General features: G+C 41.1%; 1 protein-coding gene across 2 annotated transcripts in view; it reads right to left on the reverse strand.

Moving 5' to 3' along the window:
* Positions 1-10973: 10973 nt before the first annotated feature.
* The window catches only part of SMC6 (structural maintenance of chromosomes 6), a 70457-nt gene continuing 62936 nt past the window's right edge, over positions 10974-18494 (reverse strand). For both annotated transcript variants that reach the window (XM_055399304.2, XM_055399305.2), the window contains 3 exons: positions 16995-17147; positions 13513-13610; positions 10974-12683 (listed from right to left, as the gene is read on the reverse strand). In XM_055399304.2, the coding sequence (XP_055255279.2) occupies positions 12569-12683; positions 13513-13610; positions 16995-17147 (366 nt within the window). In that variant the 3' untranslated portion in view covers positions 10974-12568. The remainder of the gene's footprint in view (positions 12684-13512; positions 13611-16994; positions 17148-18494) is intronic.

The raw sequence follows: 18494 nt of genomic DNA on the forward strand, positions 1-18494 counted from the left end.
GAGACCAGGGCCTGACGATTCCATTCATCTATTCAGCAAGAAATTGGGAGTGAGCTAAACTCCCCACAAACTCTCAGGAGACCGGCGGTACCTGAAACCCTGCCAGACCACAATTCCACCCCTAGAGAGAAAAGTCCCAAGGACTCATAGGACTTCTGGGTGTCCTTAACCCTGTGCTTGGTGAGTCCAGAGTGGAGGCAGGGGAGACAGGGTCCTTCAGAGCCCCCAGTACTCTCTCCTCTGATTGGGGGTGGGGTGGAGGTGGAGGGCCGAGGAACTGGGAAGACTCCTTAGAAGGGCACTTGGTGAAATCAAGCCTGAGCCAATGAATTCTTAGCAAATTTTGACTGATCACCTATAACACACCCAACACCATTCTTCTGGGGAGAGACAGACAGTAACCACACACGCTCACACAAACTTCCGATTGTAAGAACTCTGAAGAAAAGCACAACAGGTGAAGACAGATGGAAAACGATGGGATGCAGCAGTGGTGTTTGCTCTAAGCTGGTTCGGTGACACTGATGTACGACCCAAGCGAAGGAAGTGAGCCACATGGGTATTTGGGGCACTTAGGTAAAACAAACTCTCCAGGGTCTTCCCTGGTGGTCTAGCAGTTAAGAGTCTACATTTCCACCATAGGGGCACGGGTTTTATCCCTGCTCAGGGAACTAAGATCTTGCATGGAACTAAGATCCCCATACACCTTGGTGCAGCCAAACAAACAAGAACAAAACACACACCCTCCAGCAGACTCAGTTCCTTTCAGTTCAGCCACTCAGTTGTGTCCAACTCTTTGCAACCCCACGGACTGCAGCACACCAGGCCTCCCTGTCCATCACCAACTCTCAGATTTTATTCAAACTCATATCCATCGAGCCAGTGATGCCATCTTGTTCTCTATCGTCCCCTTCTCCTCCCACCTTCAGTCTTTCCCAGCATCAGGGTCTTTTCAGATGAGTCAGTTCTTTGCATCAGGAGGCCAAAGGATTGGAGTTTCAGCTTTAGCATCAGTCCTTCCAATGAATATTCAGGACTGATTTCCTTAAGGATTGACTGGTTGGATCTCCTTGCAGTCCAAGGGACTCTCAAGAGTCTTCTCCAACACCACAGTTCAAAAGCATCAATTCTTCGGTGCTCTGCTTTCTTTATAGTCCAACTCTCACATCCGTATGTGACTACTGGAAAAACCATAGCCTTGACTAGACGGACCTTTGTTGACAAAGTAATGTCTCTGCTTTTTAATATACTGTCTAGGTTGGTTATAACTTTTCATCAAAGGATCAAGTGTCTTTTCATTTCATGGCTGCAGTCACCATCTGCAGTAATTTTGGAGCCCAAAAGAATAAAGTCTGCCACTGTTTTCACTGTTTCCCCATCTATTTGCCATGAAGTGATGGAACCGGATGCCATGATCTTGTTTTCCTAGCAGATTCACTGGGGAATAAATAAAATGTAGAAACTGGGCCAGCAAGTGAACATCTTGTTGTTTGTTTTAGTGCTCACTGGTCTACTAGTGTAGACTGGTGCAGAGGGCTGAGAGCAGTCTGGCAGTATTGGTTAGAATAAGTGCGCATAAATCCTCTGACCCAACATCCCCACTCCTGTGTATGTTGCCCAAGATGCTCTCACAGGGGTCTGGATGGGGACTTTTCCCAGCATGTCCATGACAACTCTGTTTCTGGAGTGGGGACTGGAGGCAACTAGTAGTTCGTGACTAGACTAGGTAAGTAAGACGTGGTACATTCACCCTATGGCTTACTCACCTTCAGCTGAGAGCCGACATTCACATGGGTTTTTACAATGCTGAAAGGGAGAAAAAGCCATAGTGAAATCTGTTGCACAGTATAATACATACAAATGAAGCATACATTCTCACAAAAGAACACTAAAGGCACATAAAATAAAAGGAAATATCACATTAGAGTTGGGGGGGCATACCACAACATTTTATCCTCTCCAAGTTGTGATGGCTTAAAATAGAAATCATCATCTTAATATTCCTCACAGCTCCTGTGGGTCAGGAATTTGAGAAGGTTCACCTGAATGTTTCTGGTTGGGGGTTTCTCATGCAGTCACATGATAGTTTGAGCTGAAACAGGTCCCTGGAACGGCCTGGAATGGAGAGGGCATCTCTCCTCTTCCAGCCTCAGAGCGTCTCCACACAGGCTAGTTTGTGCTTCGTCACAGCGTGGCGACCTCAGAGCAGCCATAGTACTTACCTGATGGTTCAGATCTCCAGCACAGGCATTCCTGCAAAGCAACTGGAAGTTTCATAGTCTTTTCTGACCTAGCCTCAATTGTCATGAAGTAGCACATCCACGGCATTCCATTGATTACAGGAGTCACAAACCTAGCCCACAGTCAAGAAGGAAATTAGACTCCATGTCTTTCTTGATGGGTTTTTAAAAGTTTCTGGAAGAACAGAAGCAATGTTGTACCACCCTTTTTGAAAAGCCACTCGCCACAGTCTGCCCTGTAGCCACAATCCATCTCTTCCACTTTCAAAATGCATTCACCTGCTCCCAAGTAACGACAGAAGTCTCATCCCATTATGACTTCAGGGTCGGGCTTGAAGCCCCAGATCTCATCATCTAAAAGTTCCTCAGAGTTGGTTCATCAGATGTAGCACATTGAGATCATTCTTTTTAATCCAAAGGCCTGTGGATAACCAATAGGTAATTATTGCCCTCTTTCCTGCCTGCCTTACACAACACAGAATGTTTGGGATGGGGAAGCATAGTCAAAGCTATGGTTTTTCCAGTAGTCATGTATACATGTGAGAGTTGGACTATAAAGAAAGTGAGCGCTGAAGAATTGATGCTTTTGAACTGTGGTGTTGGAGAAGACTCTTGAGAGTCCCTTGGACTGCAAGGAGATACAACCAGTCCATCCTAAAGGAAATCAGTCCTGAATACTCATTGGAAGGACTGATGCTGAAGCTGAAACTCCAATCCTTTGGCCACCAGATGGGAATAACTGACTTATCTGAAAAGACCCTGATGCTAGGAAAGATTGAAGGCAGCAGAAGGGGACGACAGAGGATGAGATGGTTGGATGGCATCACCAACTCAATGGACATGAGTTTGAGTGAACTCTAGGAGTTGGTGATGGACAGGGAGGCCTGGTGTGCTGCAGTCCATGAGGTCGCAAAGAGTCGGACACGACCGAGCAACTGAAGTGAACTGAAGCATAACTACAGTAGAGACACACTTTCAAAAAAGGGGAGACTGGGGAGCTTAAGGTAGTCCTGTCCATACCAATTCTGATACCCAGCTAGGTACGTCTTGTGATTTCCGTGATTAAGGCTCAGTCCTACTTTCTGCGGGTTGTTCTCCATGGCTTTTGGCTCTGCCTTTTGTGTTCTTGTTTCTATCTTCTGAGTTAGCCTTCCTTTTCCATAAAAAAATGTAGCCTGTTTATAGCTGAGTGGTTTCTCTGCCTACTGCCTGCCCATAAGGTTTCAGGAGTACAAAACCTTGTTTTCATTTTTGTACTGTCTCTTTCAGTCTAAGCTGATACAATTCTTTAAGGAAAAATCTTACACTTTTTTTATGGATCGGTTTATAAAGTCCTATGAGAGGGGACTGGAATGCAAAAGTAGGAAGTCAAGAGATACCTGGAGTAATAGGCAAATTTGGCCTTGAGTACAAAATGAAGCAGGCCAAAGGTTAATAGTTTTGCCAAAAGAACACACTGGTCATAGCAAACACCCACTTCTAACAACACAAGGGAAGACTCTACACATGGACATCACCTGATGGTTAATACCGAAATCAGATTGATTAAATTCTTTTCAGCCAAAGATGGAAAGCTCTATACAGTTAGCAAAAAACAAGACAGGAAGCTGACTGTGGCTCAGATCATGAACTCCTTATTGCCAAATTCAGACTTAAATTGAAGAAAGTAGGGGAAACCACTAGACCATTCAGGTATGACCTAAATCAAATCCCTTAAGATTATACAGTGGAAGTGAGAAATAGATTTAAGGGATTAGATCTGATAGAGTGCCTGAAGAACTATGGGCGGAGGTTTGTGACACTGTACAAGAGGCAGTGTCCAAGACCATCCCCAAGAAAAAGAAATGCAAAAAGGCAAAATGGTTGTCTGACGAGGCCTTACAAATAGCTGTGAAAAGAAGAGAAGCTAAAGGCAATGGAGCAAAGGAAAGATATACCCATTTGAATGCAGAGTTCCAAAGAATAGTAAGGAGAGATAAGAAAGCCTTCCTCAGGGATCAGTGCAAAGCAATAGAGGAAAACAACAGAATAGGAAAGACTAGAGATCTCTTCAAGAAAATTAGAGATACCAAGGGAACATTTCATGCAAAAATGAGCACAATAAAGGACTGAAATGGTATGGACCTAAAAGAAGCAGAAGATATTAAGAAGAGGTGGCAAGAATACACAGAAGAACTGTACAAAAAAGATCTTCATGACCCAGATAACCATGATGGTGTGATCACTCACCTTGAGCCAGACATCCTGGAATGGGAAATCAAGTGGGTCTTAGGAAGCATTACTATGAACAAAGCTAGTGAAGGTGATAGAATTCCAATTGAGCTATTTAAAATCCTGAAAGATGATGCTGTGAAAGTGCTGCACTCAATATACCAGCAAATCTGGAAAACTCAGCAGTGGCCACAGCACTGGAAAAGATCAGCTTTCATTCCAATCCCAAAGAAGGGAATGCCAAAGAATGTTCAAACTACTGCACAATTGCACTCATCTCACACACTAGCAAAGTAATGCTCAAAATTCTCCAAGCCAGACTTCAACAGTACATCAACCGTGAATTTCCAGATGTTCAAGCTGGATTTAGAAGGCAATGGCACCCCACTGTAGTACTCTTGCCTGGAAAATCCCATGGATGGAGGAGTCTGGAAGGCTGCAGTCCATGGGGTTGCTGAGGGTTGGACAAGACTGAGTGACTTCACGTTCACTTTCCTGCATTGGAGAAGGAAATGGCAACCCATTCCAGTGTTCTTGCCTGGAGAATCCCAGGGATGGCAGAGCCTGGTGCGCTGCCATCTATGGGGTCACACAGAGTCAGACACGACTGAAGCAACTTAGCAGCAGCAGCAAGCTGGATTTAGAAAAGGCAGAACCACCAGAGATCAAATTGCCAACATCCGCTGGATCATGGGGAAAGCAAGAGAGTTCCAGAAAAAAAATCTACTTTTGCTTTATTGACTACTCCAAAGCCTTTGCTTGTGTGGATCACAATAAACTGTGGAAAATTCTGAAAGAGATGGGAATACCGGACTGACCTGCCTCCTGAGAAATCTGTATGCAGGTCAAGAAGCAACAGTTAGAACTGGACATGGAACATAAGACTGGTTCCAAATCAGGAAAAGAGTATGTCAAGGCTGTATATTGTCACTCTGCTTATTTAACTTATATGCAGAGTACATCATATGATATTCCAGGCTGGATGAATCACAAGCTGGAATCAAGATTGCCGGGAGAAATATCAATAACCTCAGATATGCAGATGACACCACCCTTATGGCAGAAAGTGAAGAAGAACTAAAGAGCCTCTTGATGAAGGTGAAAGAAGAGAGTGAAAATGTTGGCTTAAAACTCAACATTCGGAAAACTAAGATCATGGCATCCAGTCCCATCACTTCATGGCAAGTAGATGGGAAAATAATGGAAACAGTGAGTGACTTTATTTTGGGGGGCTCCAAAATCACTGCATATGGTGACTGCAGCCATGAAATGAAAAGACACTTGTTCCTTGGAAGAAAAGTTATGACCAACCTAGACAGCATATTAAAAAGCAGAAACATTACTTTACCAATAAAGGTCCGTCAAGTCAAAGCTATGGTTTTTCCAATAGTCATGTATGGATGTGACAGTTGGGCTATAAAGAAAGCTGAGTGCTGAAGAATTGATGCTTTTGAACTGTGGTGCTGGAGAAGACTCGAGAGTCCCTTGGACTGCAAGGAGATCCAACCAGTCCATCCTAAAGGAAATCAGTCCTGAATGTTCATTGGAAGGTGCTGAAGCTGAAACTCCAATACTTTGGCCATCTGATTTGAAGAACCAACTGCTGGGAAAGATTGAAGGTGGGAGGAGAAGGGGATGACAGAGGATGACATCACCAAAGCGATGGACATGACTATGAGTAGGCTTCGTGAGTTGGTGGACAGGGAAGCCTGGTGTGCTGGAGTCCATGGGGTCACAAAGAGTCAAACACGACTAAGTGACTGAACTGAACTTATAAAATCCATGCCATTAGAAGGGGCTCATTTTGTGATTGCTTGGGAACAACACCCCTGATATTCTTAGACTATTGTTTAATGAAGAGCACTCAAAAGTCACAAGCTCAGAAAGAGGGGTCTTTTATCTGTCTGAAAAGGTCTAAAAGCCCTGCCTTAACTCTTTCTTCGGTCCTAAGCAACGGTCTTACAGTGTTCTCCGTTCTGTTCCATTCCGTTCAGTCGCTCAGTTGTGTCCGACTCTTTGCGACCCTGTGGACTGTAGCCTACCAGGCTTCTCCGTCCATGGGATTCTCCAGGCAAGAATACTGGAGTAGGTTACCATCTCCTTCTCCAGGGGATCTTGCCGACCCAGAGATAGAACCCAGGTATCCCGCATTGGAGGCAGACGCTTTAACCTGAACCACCAGGGAAGCTGGATTTAATTTTGTATGGAAGCCTCTCCATAGTGTAAAAATTGGTTGTCGTCTGGGAGTATGGAAATAAAAAATAGTCCTGGCTCCTCATGTGTAACTGCTGACTTTTTAGTTCATCTCTCCTCTCATGTTTTGTCATAGGCAGCAAGAAACCAGAAGTAACTTTTCACATTCTACCTACACATCTCTTTGGCTAGATCACCAGTGGATTAGGTACATTTCCTACTTTCCATGTTATTAGTACCACGGCATCAGCTATGCCAACTTTCCATCACTACATAACAAGGGTCCCCTTTTTACTCCTCTTCCAATGGCATTTTCCTCTTTTAGCTTTCACCAAGAGCATCCTTGAAATGCTTTATTTTCTAACACTCTCCCCAAGGCCCTTTTAAGCTTCCACAAGCATCTTCCTCTAGGTCCTTTATGTGCTTGTGAATCTAAACTTCCAGGTCCTTCTAACCAGTGCCATATGGCTTAAATTCATTTTTATTTGGGTATTCCTTTTTTCAGACGCCAAAATCCGTTTGTTACTAATACTGTGACAAATCACCCCAAAACTTAATGGCTTGAAACAATAACTACTGTATTATCTCCCATGGTTGTTTGGGCCAGGGTGTCAGGAAGGACTCTGTTAGGCAGTTCTGGCTTGAAGATCTCATGCAGATGGACAGAGACGGGGGTCTTGGTGGGGTTGGAGCAGCTGAGGGTGGCTGGGTACTTCTCTCCATGTAGTCCCAGGGCTTCTCCAAGTGGTTTCCCTGCACAGGCTAATTTTGTTCAGGCTGCCTCATGGAGTGGCAGCCTCAGGGAAGTCAGACTGCTTCCATGGAGGCACAGTGATCTGGCATGAATGTTCTAGAGACCAAGGTGGGACGAAGTTAACACATTTTTACATACTGTCATTCTAGTGGTTAAAAGTGACATACAAATCTGTCTAGCTTAAGAAGGGAATTAGACTCCACAGAGCAAGGTTTAGGAAGAAGACGGAAGGGATCTCTTGTGTGGTCATCTTTAAAAAATACAATCTACCTCAGGGAATGAAGAAAGGAGGTAGAAGGAAATAAGTATCGCATGAACCAGAGTTGAAGGCGAGCCATGACAATTTCTGGAATCAAGTTCCATTTAAGCACACGCACACCCACACCCTCAGTGACAAGGATGCTCAGGAAACTGTGTCCCTCCCAGCACACACACCACACCCTCAGTGACAAGAATGCTCAGGAACCTGTGTCCCGCCCAGCACACGCACACACGCAGTTCAATGACAAGGATGCTCAGGAACCTGTTTCCCTCCCAGCGTGTGCACACACACACACACAGCTGACAAGGATGTTCAGGTACCTGTGTCCCTCCCAGCCTCTGTGGTCCCGAGAAAGGAGAAGCTATGGGCATCCTATCAGCATTCAGTGGCCTACGTTCTGTTTCAGCTTACACTCAGCTATTTTGATTACCCTGTCAACTGGCTCTTTTAACTCCTGCTGTCCTGAAAGGAAAATGCTTCCAAATGTCTTACTTTGATGCTAACTTGAACTTTCTGCATTTTGAAATACTAAGTTTCCATATTTCCTCTTGTATTATTTCATTTTTCTTGAATAGCTATAAAACTATTTCTAAAAAGGACTCATACTGCTTTAAGGCTTCATCTTCCCTGTAGTTCCTTCCTTCAGGATCACGGTCTCCAGATGAATATGAACCACTTTCTTAAAGAAGCCAGATGCTGATTTCCTCTACACCATTGGAAACCATGTCAGGAAGTAAAACACACGCTTCAGCAGACGTCTTCAGAGAGCCTTACCTCACCGGATGTGTAGGGGTTTAAGTGAGAAAATGATAGTCAATTAGAGCCTTCTAAATAAAATGACACAGTTCCCATAGGGCCTTTTGTGTAAGTAATTCAGTTTCATAAATATCTTGGGCATGCAATTTGGGTTCTTCCCAGGATTTTGCAGCAAAATATAGATCTCTAGACTCTTACCTTATGTTATCATTTCCCAAGTTCTTACATTTATCAACGTAAAGTAACCCATCAAGTACCCAATTTACTAAACGATTGTCTCAAATGCCACCTGATCACATCAGAGCCAGTCTAGTCTCCCCGTCAGCCGTCTATTTTTCTCCCCTACCCCACATCTTCCCTGGCTCTATGAATGACATCATCACTCTTCTAGGTTTTTAGACCCCAGACTCCCGGCCAATGATCCCTGGTTCCTCTCACAGCTCTATAGTACAGCTGACCCTTGAACAGTACAGATTTGAACTGTGTGGGCCTACTTATAGGTGGATCTTTTCAACAGTAAATACTAAAACGAAATGGCAGCCCACTCCAGTGTTCTTGCCTGGCAAATCCCATGGACAGAGGAGCCTGGTGGGCTACAGTCCATGATGATGCAGTTGTACATGACTTAGTGACTAAACAACAGTGATTTCCAAACCACGATGCCAGGGGCAGAAATGCATATGTGGAGGGCTGATGATAAAATTGGATTTTTGACTGTCTCTAACTCCCGTTGTTCAAGGGTCAACAGTATTCTTATCAGCAAGTCCCGCTGCCTCTGAACTTCAAATCCAAATGCTTCTATCCTCATTATCTGGTCCAAGTCACCCCCGTGACCTCTCACCTGGATCATGGCAGAAGCCTCCAGATTGTTTGTTCTTTCCATGTTGGCCCAAACTCCTAACTCCTCCTAACTAACTCCTTTCATAGGCGGAAAGATTCTTTGAAAATGATCTCCAGACCAGGTCTGAAAACCTGCCCAGGACCTCAAACCATCTCACTTCTTAGTCTATGAACTTCATTCCTTACACTCACCAAGTTCTGGCCTTGAGATTTTGAAACGTGAAATTCATTCTCACACTTTGCACTCATCTCCGCCTCCAAGTGTCAACCCTACATCCATCTTTCCATGGCTCTTCTCTTACTTGTTTCAGACCGCTGCTTAAATATCAGCTTCGGCCAAGTCTTTTCCTAACACTCCATTAAAAACACCTGTCCTCTCCATCTCAACTCCTTACCCTATTATTATTCATAGCAATGACCATACCCTGAAATAACACGTGGTACTGTTTCTCTAACTAGACTTTTTAAGCTCCATGAAGGTAGATTTTGCATTACAGGAGGATTCAGTTCAGTTCAGTTCAGTCACTCAGTCGTGTCCAACTCTTTGCAACCCCATAAACCACAGCATGCCAGGCCTCCCTGTCCATCACCAACTCCTGGAGTTAACTCAAACTCATGTCCATTGAGTCAGTGATGCCATCCAGCCATCTCATTCTCTGTCGTCCCCGTCTCCTCCTACCCCCAATCCCTCCCAGCATCAGACTCTTTTCCAGTGAGTCAACTTGTCGCATGAGGTGGCCAAAGTATTGGAGTTTCAGCTTTAGCATAAGTCCTTCCAATGAACACCCAGGATTGATCTACTTTGGATTACCAGTGCTTAAAGTAGTCCCTAGCGCTAAGAGTCGGACACGACTGAGAGATTTCACTTTCACGCATTGGAGAAGGAAATGGCAACCCACTCCAGTGTTCTTGCCTGGAGAATCCCAGGGATGGGGGAGCCTGGTGGGCTGCCATCTATGGGGTCGCACAGAGTCGGACACGACTGAAGCAGCTTAGCAGCAGCAGCAGCACATGGTATCAATATTATATAAAATTAAGAAAATTTCATTTGCCGACTCAAAGAAACAACTAATCTATATTCACTCTTTAAAGAACAAAACTCCTTAAAGATATATCAAAAAAATATTTTGATATACCTTCAAGCCCACAGGTACTTAGTTCAAAATCATGAAACATCAGTAACTTTTAGAGCTACAAGTTTCAAACCTATTTGAAAATCTGGGTGATGCAAAGTACAGGCCTCTATGTAGATAAATAAAGTAAAAAATCTAACCAGATAACTACTGACTCAGGACATAATTTATACCACATCTAATTCGTATTCAGGAAATTTTCTAATCAGGCACTCTGGATCACTTGATGTTCATCACAGTCAACAACAATTCTGATCCAGGTTTTGAGTTGCAGGCAATAGTTTCTTAGGCAGAACTCCAAATAAAAATTTAGATCTCCATATAAAGTATGTAGATCTCCATATAAAATAGCCCAGACATTTTGAAGACATGCAAAAAGGCATCAGGTGATGGGAAGAAGGGAAAATTTGGAAAATACTAAATATTTTCACTTATGATAGTTGAAACCAAAACTCTGTGAGGCCAAAGCAATGAAAAATCTTCAGCTCAACAAGAGATACCTGGATACCTGAGGAGTTTTCCCATTCTGTATTAAGAACCACAACATTAAAAAACGACCATAAAAACTCAAGACACTGAAGCTGTGTAGTTGATAAAAGTTTATGCATTTGGTATATTCTACTTTTTTTTTATTTGAAAAAGCACATGTATGTTAAAATAGTTTTGATACAAATGAATTATAAATGTAACTTTAAAAAATCAGACTTTGTCTTGGTAGTGGGTGATGTTTAAAACATTCAGCATGTTTCCTCTTTCTGCAAATTCTTAGATTACAAAAGCACAGTTCTGGACTTCTCATTTACCAATTGATCTCCGCTTAGGACTAAATTCGACTCCTTCCCCTCACCGAAAACAAAATCCAATTTTTCTCAGTAACTATAGAAGTGTCACTGCTTTTAAAATACTGCCATGTTCTTAAAATACTTCCTTTCAATTTCATAAATATTTACTGCTAGCAATAGAGGGAATTCTTGTTGGATATGCACGTCTTTTTAAAAAGGTTAGCACTAATCCTAGTATCAAACGTAAGAATACAAACAGGAGTTCTACTCCTGTTTTCTTTAGAAAAAAAAAAAAAAAAAACCATTCATAAACACAACTGCTTACAACAGGCTGTTATTTTATCATTCTAAGCAGCACACTTCTTAACAACTCTAAATCAGGATGTGTCTCACAACTGACATCCGCTCCACCCCACTGCGGCCCCAGCAGCCGGGCCTTTGACTTTTGGTCACTTCTCTGCTCCAGGGGGAGCTGCCTTCGGTCGTTTCCCCGGCCCTTCTTCTCAGCCTGGTCTGCAGAGTCCCTCTGACCTGCGTCCTCTCAGCTGAGCCAGAGCTCGAGAGGCTCTGGACTGCAAGCCAAGGAAGTCTAAAGAAGGCAAGCTCACTGTAGGACAGGGTGCACAAGTGGGCTATAACCTGGTTCCAACACAGATCGGACACTCAGCTGGGAGGCTGATGGCCAAGGACTGAGGGAAAGGCACCGTGTCAGAGTTGGCAGTGCTTCTGTGCTCCGAGAAAGTGCCTTAACAACACCTGACATGTGATGAAACACAGTAATTAAAACTATAGTCCAGATCTGTAGTCGCAGCTCCAGGATTAACAATGACCTATGCGGAGGTTGTGACCAAGGTTTTTAAGGTCCTGTGTAGGTCTTTCCTCATTAATATGCACAAAACAGACAATAAATCGACTGGAAGCTGGTCCCTGTCCACAGCCCGCCTGTGCACTGCCCTACCCCCTTGCCATGAGAATAATGTAATATCCTGGAAAAGTAAAACTAAATATAACCAGATGCTCAAACGTTTATTTTAATTCTTACAAAATACTATAGAAATGAACCCAAACTTAACAGATATGTACATGTACATATGTACAAAATTTGAAGCTTCTGAAAAAGAATCTATAAAAGTAGATGGTTAAAATAAAAAACAAAAAGATTTAAAACCAGTACTATGAAATTGGGTTTTCTTAAAGTAAAATAACTGTAATTTTAAATCGCTGGTTGTGGCTGGTCTTCTAGGCTTATTTACATGTTTTGTAATACATAATGTCAGATACATAAAGGAGTTTCTTTTTTTTTAGAATACCTTGTTTCATTTTATTTCAAACAGTCCTGGATGTTTTTTCCCTTTACATGTTTTTCAACATGAGGACATGGCATATTAAGTCACAAATCAACTCCGGTCTTCTTCTTCTTCTTGAGATAAAGGTCGGAAAGGCAATGTAGTTTGTCCTCTTTCAGGATCAGACATTCGAAGAATTCTAATCAGTTTACTTGATGGAAGTGAACTAAAAGAAGCAAAATTAATTACTCCAATTTCCAAGTAAACTTTTTCACATTAAAAAAAATTCTAATACAACCTCATGAAAATATAAGTCAAATGGCTGCTAATGGGGGAGGGGATATAAGTCTGATATCTAAAATTCTAGGAGAAATATAATTTATAAGAAGGAAATACATTTTCATTTTCAAAAATTAACTTCCTGCTTAATGCCATGAGTTTTCACTTTGGAGGAAAAAGAAAATGAAGGAGATTTATATAACATCTAACTCTCTTACTCTTCTTATCTAGCCAGGAAGGAGTCACCTGAATATTTCCTGTCATAAACTTAAATCCCCAAATGATCAAGTGAGAAAGAATATCAACTTTAAGTGACACAGAGCCTGACACCATGCAGGTACCTCATAAATGCTGACTGACAGCAAAGTAGCATTCTTTATTTAGAAAGACTTGTAAGTCACCAGAAAAAGATTCAAGATTAGGGAGACTATGAATTATTTCTTTTGTCTAAGTAAGTTACTAAAATTATATTAGTTGCTTCCTGATAACCACAGCAGAGCAGATTCAAGACAGAAATACTAAAAAGTAAATACTCACATTCAAATAAAACCTCCTCTATTATGGAAGGAAGATAACACCAACAGTATTTTAAATATCTAATAAGGAAAAACTACCTTCAATCTCTGGAATGAGTTTAGAGGTTTGTTTTTCTTTTTATTGGTCACTTATGCATTTGCATTTAAAAAAAATTAAGAATATAAAGGATTTTTTACTTCTTTTTATATACTTGACATATATATACATATACATATTCACAGAAGAAATTTTTAAGTTACCTCATGCTTTGAGGGGTAAGCAGGATAAACTGTCTGAAGCGCTGGGAATCCGCCATCTTGAGTATCATGTCCATCGCAATCCTCCGGTTAACCATATCCTGAAGAACAGAGGCAGAAGTTAGAGCTGCTGCCATGTCAATTATGTTCTTGGAGAAGCAGCCTTGGATTTTACACAGCCTTGAATTTTTATCCAAGGATCATCCATTATCTTATCTACAATGTCAAGCAACTCTTACATACCGTGAAACCCAGTATCTAAATTATTAGGGGAAAATAACTGAATGTATATATCTTTCAGGAATTTCTGTAGTCTTAGTATTTTTAAGTATAGCTCCTTGCCTCCAATATAGTTAATGATGAAAATAATCAGAAAATAGTCAAAATTAGTTGTTGCAAAATGAATCTAATTTTCTACAGTAACAGTTAGGAGAATGGTATCAAAAATGACCAAATTCAAACTTATTAAATCTTAAATTTTCCCTCAATGATTAAGGTGTTTTAAAAACTCTGTCCTCATCACCTTCTACAATTTGTACAATAGTAATAAGTTCGAATTTATAGACTAACTTCTCAACTGAATCTTTAAAATAAGCTAAATAGCACATCAGTGTATAGGGAAAAAATGCCTGCTTATATATAATAGGTTGTGAAACTAAATGAATTAAGCTTTGTGTTTACATCTTCTGAGTTAAATAACACAAAAATGATAAAAATGAAAGTATCTCTCCCCTTCCATGAAAACGCTGGAAATATGCAAACACAAGCAAATGGAACCACACATGGCCATACAGTGTGGTGGTTCAGAACCTGGACTATGGAGGGCAGACAGGGGCCCAGTATCCTGGCTACACTGCTCAGTGACTCTTATTCTAGAAATTCTTCCATTGGGCGTATCTGTAGTCTAACTTAAGGTAGAAAAGTAACCAGGGCTTGCCCAAATTGAATACTGTTCTTTCAAAACAATGCCTGGAGGAAAGTCTATCATTTAATAACAAAGCTGCCAAGGCACCAAGAAATATTTATTCATTTCCTTTAGACTGGTTCTCCAAACTTGGGTACATTTTTCTGAATAATTTCAACAAGGCAAAATGTCATTCTGATTAAAAACCTCTAAGTTTCTGAATGAGAAAGAAATTATTCAGATTAAATATGAAAAATAATATGCTTGATAAAACTGCATAATGGCATTCTGGACAAAATTATTGTATGGAAAGAGCAATCATCATCTATGATTTGTGAATCAGCTTTCAATCCAAATCTCAAAGGAATTTCTTAATCTTCAACACTGACAGCATAGGAAAAAAAACCACTGGAGTGGTTTGCAAATATGAATTCTGATTTGCAAATAAGCATTTTCTAAAATCCTAATTATGGACTAGGCATTAATAGGTAGAAATATGATTAAGACATGGTTGATAACTCAAAAAATAATTTGGTGAGTGATTCAGACATGAAAATAGGGGAATGCAACAAAATGAAAGCTAAATAAATATAATACATAATAATAAAAGGTAAATAATATATTGAATATCATATAGTAGTAGTGTTTAGTTCTCTTTTTTTTGGGTGACCCCGTGGACTATAGTCCACTAGGCTCTTTTGCCCATGGAATTTTCCAGGCAAGAATACTATAGTCGGGTGCCATTTCTTACTCCAGGGGATCCTCCCAACCCCGGGATCAAACCTCTGTCGCTAGCGTTTCCTGCACTGGCAGGCAGATTCTCTACCACTAGCACCACGTGGGTGAACATTATATACTATAAAATATAAAAATAATACAATTGCATGAGTTGATATAACGTGGTGCTGAGGAAACTCTGAGAAGTTAACTCCTAAGCCTGTCTGCAGGGTGGTGGTATGGAGGCTACATAAAGGTGACATCCAAACCAAGTCTTGAAAGATGAGTCAGAGTGTGCCATACAAGGAAGAAGGGCACAGTGTTCGGAAAATCACAAACAGCTTAGTCCAGCTGAAAAAATAGACGGATACAGTATCATAAAGGGTCTCAAAGTCACCCTACAGGATTAAACCAAAGACTTTTAAACAAGGGAGTGATCACAATTATTTATTTTAGAAACAGAAACCTGGCAAGATGGTGAGGAGAAAGTGAGAAGCTCAGGATTAAAGTCTGGAAGCCTGGACAGGAAACAAAGACAATGAGCGAGAGCTGAGGACGGAAGAGGCGGCAGAAGGAGCAGAGGCTAGGGAGGAATTACAGAGGAGGAGGAGACAGGGGTCAGACTTAATGTGTGACCAGGAAAGAAGAACCTCAGAAAAATCACTGGTGTTGCAGTCAGGTGTTCGGTTGGTAATGGCAATTTGTGAATAATCAAGGAAAGGAACTCAAGAAAAGAAAAGCTTTGAGTGGAAAACCAATTCAGTCTCAGACATGCTGAGTTTGGGATGTAGGTTGTTCACTAGATGAGGTCTCACAGGGGGCAAGAGAGATGTCAGACGGGATGCTTCGATTTGGTAGGAATCCAAATGGAGGCGAATCCTGTGGACAGAGGAGCCTGAGGGGCTGCTGTCCATAGGGTTGCACAGAGTCAGACACAACTGAAGCGACTTAGCAGCAGCAGCACACGTAGGTACTAGACTGTGGACTGTGTGTGTGTGTGACAGGTGGGGGAGTAGGCAGAGCATGATATCCAGGGAAAGTCACACCACTAGAAAAAACAAAGAAGACCTTAACCATTTAAGGGCATGTGAACTGGGGTGGTGGGGACAGACTGGCAGGTTGAGAACAAAGAGGCGTGTGGAAACGCGTAAGAAGACACAGCTTAAGAGATGGAGGCTCGTCTGTGGTACAAATACTTCAAACAATTAACGTTCATTTATGATCCTTGCTAAACAAGTTTCACTGCAGTACTGCAGTTCAAACCCAGATTGCAGTGGGTTTAGTGAAGAATGAAGGATGAACAGCTGAAGTGAGAGGCTTACTATGTGTCTGAACCACAGTGAGGCAGACCTCACTGGAGCCTCGCTCTAACCCTATGAGGGAGGAAAGGCTAAGGATCTTATTTTATAGATGAAGAAACTGAGGCCTGAGGAGGACAGATACTGAGTCCACAGTCACCTGGGTAACTGGTGACAGAGGCAGGCCTCAATGTTAAGTTTTTTAACTTCAAAGTCCAATGTCCTTGCTCCTCACGTTAGAGGTTGTTCTTTTGAAAAGTGTGGCTGAACAGGAAAGGAGACAACAGTGGTGTGAAGGTCACAGCAAGGGTGGTGAACTGCTTATCATAATAAATGCAGGAAAAGAGCACAAGTCCAGGATGGGGGCCCTGTCAGTGTGGTGTGTTGGCAAGGCAAAGAACTGGGATTCTTTAGCTCTCCCCTACCAGTTATCACAGACAGAACTGTCAGAGCAGGACCTTTTCTGTTGAGAAGAACTAACAAATGAATAGTTTCCTTTCAAAATATACATTTCAAACCACCACCAAAAAAAGAGAAAAACTAGAGAATTTAAAAGTTAACACTACCATGTAGACATCAAACTCATCCAGGCATCTGAAAGGAGATTCAGCGATGGACCACAGAGAAAGAATGAAGCAAACCGTGGAAAAAGAACGTTCACCGCCAGATAAGGCCCGCATATCATTGAAAGCAGCTTTGTTTCCTTCTCCAGGCTGAACCTTGAAGGAGGTAACAAAAAACAAAATGCAGAAAAAGTCAGATTAACTTCTTTACAGAAGTGATTGGCTGCCATTTTAAAAAGAATTAATTTATAGTAAAAATGAAGATGAGCAATGACATAGAAATGACATCTATTCCATTTTAAATATTTTAAGCAAAAATATAAGCTGTATAACTGTGGCTTCTGTTTTACTGTGAGAAATCTAATTGAAAACATTTTCTCCCCTTAACCAGGTCTAATATACCAAAATTCTAAAAGCTTTATAAGAGTACTAATATTAGGGAAATGAAAACCATTATAGACTCCACCCAGTTTCACTGAGATAAAACTGACATTTAACATTGTATAACTTTGAGGTATAGGACACGACACAAACATACGTATTACAAAATGATTATCACCACAGTAAGGTGAACATGTCCATCAACTCACACGGTTGCATTTTTTTTTCTTTCAGTGGTGAGAGTTTCTGAGATCTACTGTCCGAGCAACTTTCAAATATACATACAGTATGTGTACTGGCATAAAAATAGACACATAGACCAATGGAACAGAATTTGAGAGCCCTGAAATAAACCCACACAAACAGAAAACTAATATTTGATAAAGGAGCCAAGAACATACAATTAAGTTCCACTAGTCTATATGTCTATTTTGGTTACTGTTTTGATTACTATATATTTGCAACACAGCCTGAAATCAGGAAATGTGATGCTTTCAGACCGTTCTTTCTTCTCCAGATTGCTTTAGCTACTATCTTATCTGGTTCCATTCAAATTTTATGACTGTTTTCTCTTTTTATATCAACTCTTCTGATTCATGTATAAAGGTTATCTTTCCATTTATTTGTGTCTCTGTCAATTTCTTTCCTCAGTGTCTTATACTTTTCACTGTATAGATCTTTCACTTCTTTGGTTAATTTATTCCTAGGTATTTTATTGTTTTTGATACTGTTAACCAGATTGTCTCGTTTATTTTTGTCAAATATTTCTAAGTGCCAAGAAATATTTGTTTTTACTTTTGTTACTTGATTTCTAGTGACATCTAGTGGTTAAACTGCTTTTGAAAATAATTAGAGACTTTCTATAATGTCCCACAAAATTTAACATGCTGTATAAATTTTAAAAAGGAGCCAGTGGAGTGAGAAGAGATGGTAAACATTTACCACTGAAAACAAAATTCCCAATTATCACCATAAGATAATTTGGCTGTCCGCAGGGCAGGGAGGAAGGGAAAGAGCTACAACAGCAGCTTTAGTCAGCAGAATTAATTTAATTTTCAACACTTTGGCAAAAACTGTCTTTAACTTAAAAATAAGTTCTTTTGTTTCCAATGACAACAGATC

This window comes from Moschus berezovskii, chromosome 11 (genome assembly GCF_049115385.1).
Source record: "Moschus berezovskii isolate FMDL1 chromosome 11, NW_MosBer_1.0, whole genome shotgun sequence".
NCBI lineage: Eukaryota > Metazoa > Chordata > Mammalia > Artiodactyla > Moschidae > Moschus > Moschus berezovskii.